This window comes from Corvus brachyrhynchos, unplaced genomic scaffold (genome assembly GCF_000691975.1).
Source record: "Corvus brachyrhynchos isolate BGI_N302 unplaced genomic scaffold, ASM69197v1 scaffold166, whole genome shotgun sequence".
Classification (NCBI taxonomy): Eukaryota; Metazoa; Chordata; class Aves; order Passeriformes; family Corvidae; genus Corvus; species Corvus brachyrhynchos.
The window spans coordinates 312,876-313,228 of record NW_008239671.1 but is presented as its reverse complement, the minus strand read 5'-3'; the positions used below and the strand labels follow the sequence as shown (position 1 = coordinate 313,228).

Below are 353 nucleotides of genomic sequence, written 5' to 3'. Positions count from 1 at the left end.
GGCCGAGGGTGCTGCTTCGTGTGCGGGGCGCCGGTACGGGATGTCCGGCATCGGGATGTCCGGCATCGGGATGTCCGGCCACGGTACGCCCAGTGCTGGTACGGGGTGCGCCGCTCCGGCAGCAGGATGCCCAGCACCAGTACGACCAGCACCATTACGAGATGCTCCGGTACGGAAGGACCGACACCGTTACGGGATGCCCGGCTCCAGTACACCCGACAGCAGTACAGGATGTCCCGCATGGGGATGCCCGGCACTGCTACGGGATGCGCCGGTACAGGATGCACGGCTCCGGTACTCCCGGCCCCGCACCGGGATGCCCAGATCTAGTACAGGATGCCCCGCACCAGCAC

General features: G+C 67.7%; 1 protein-coding gene across 1 annotated transcript in view; it reads left to right on the top strand.

The window, feature by feature from the left end:
- Positions 1 to 40: 40 nt before the first annotated feature.
- DQX1 (DEAQ-box RNA dependent ATPase 1) overlaps positions 41 to 353 on the top strand; it is a 25,727-nt gene continuing 25,414 nt past the window's right edge. The window contains 1 exon segment of the mRNA XM_017742388.1: positions 41 to 98. Coding sequence (XP_017597877.1) covers positions 41 to 98 — 58 coding nt within the window.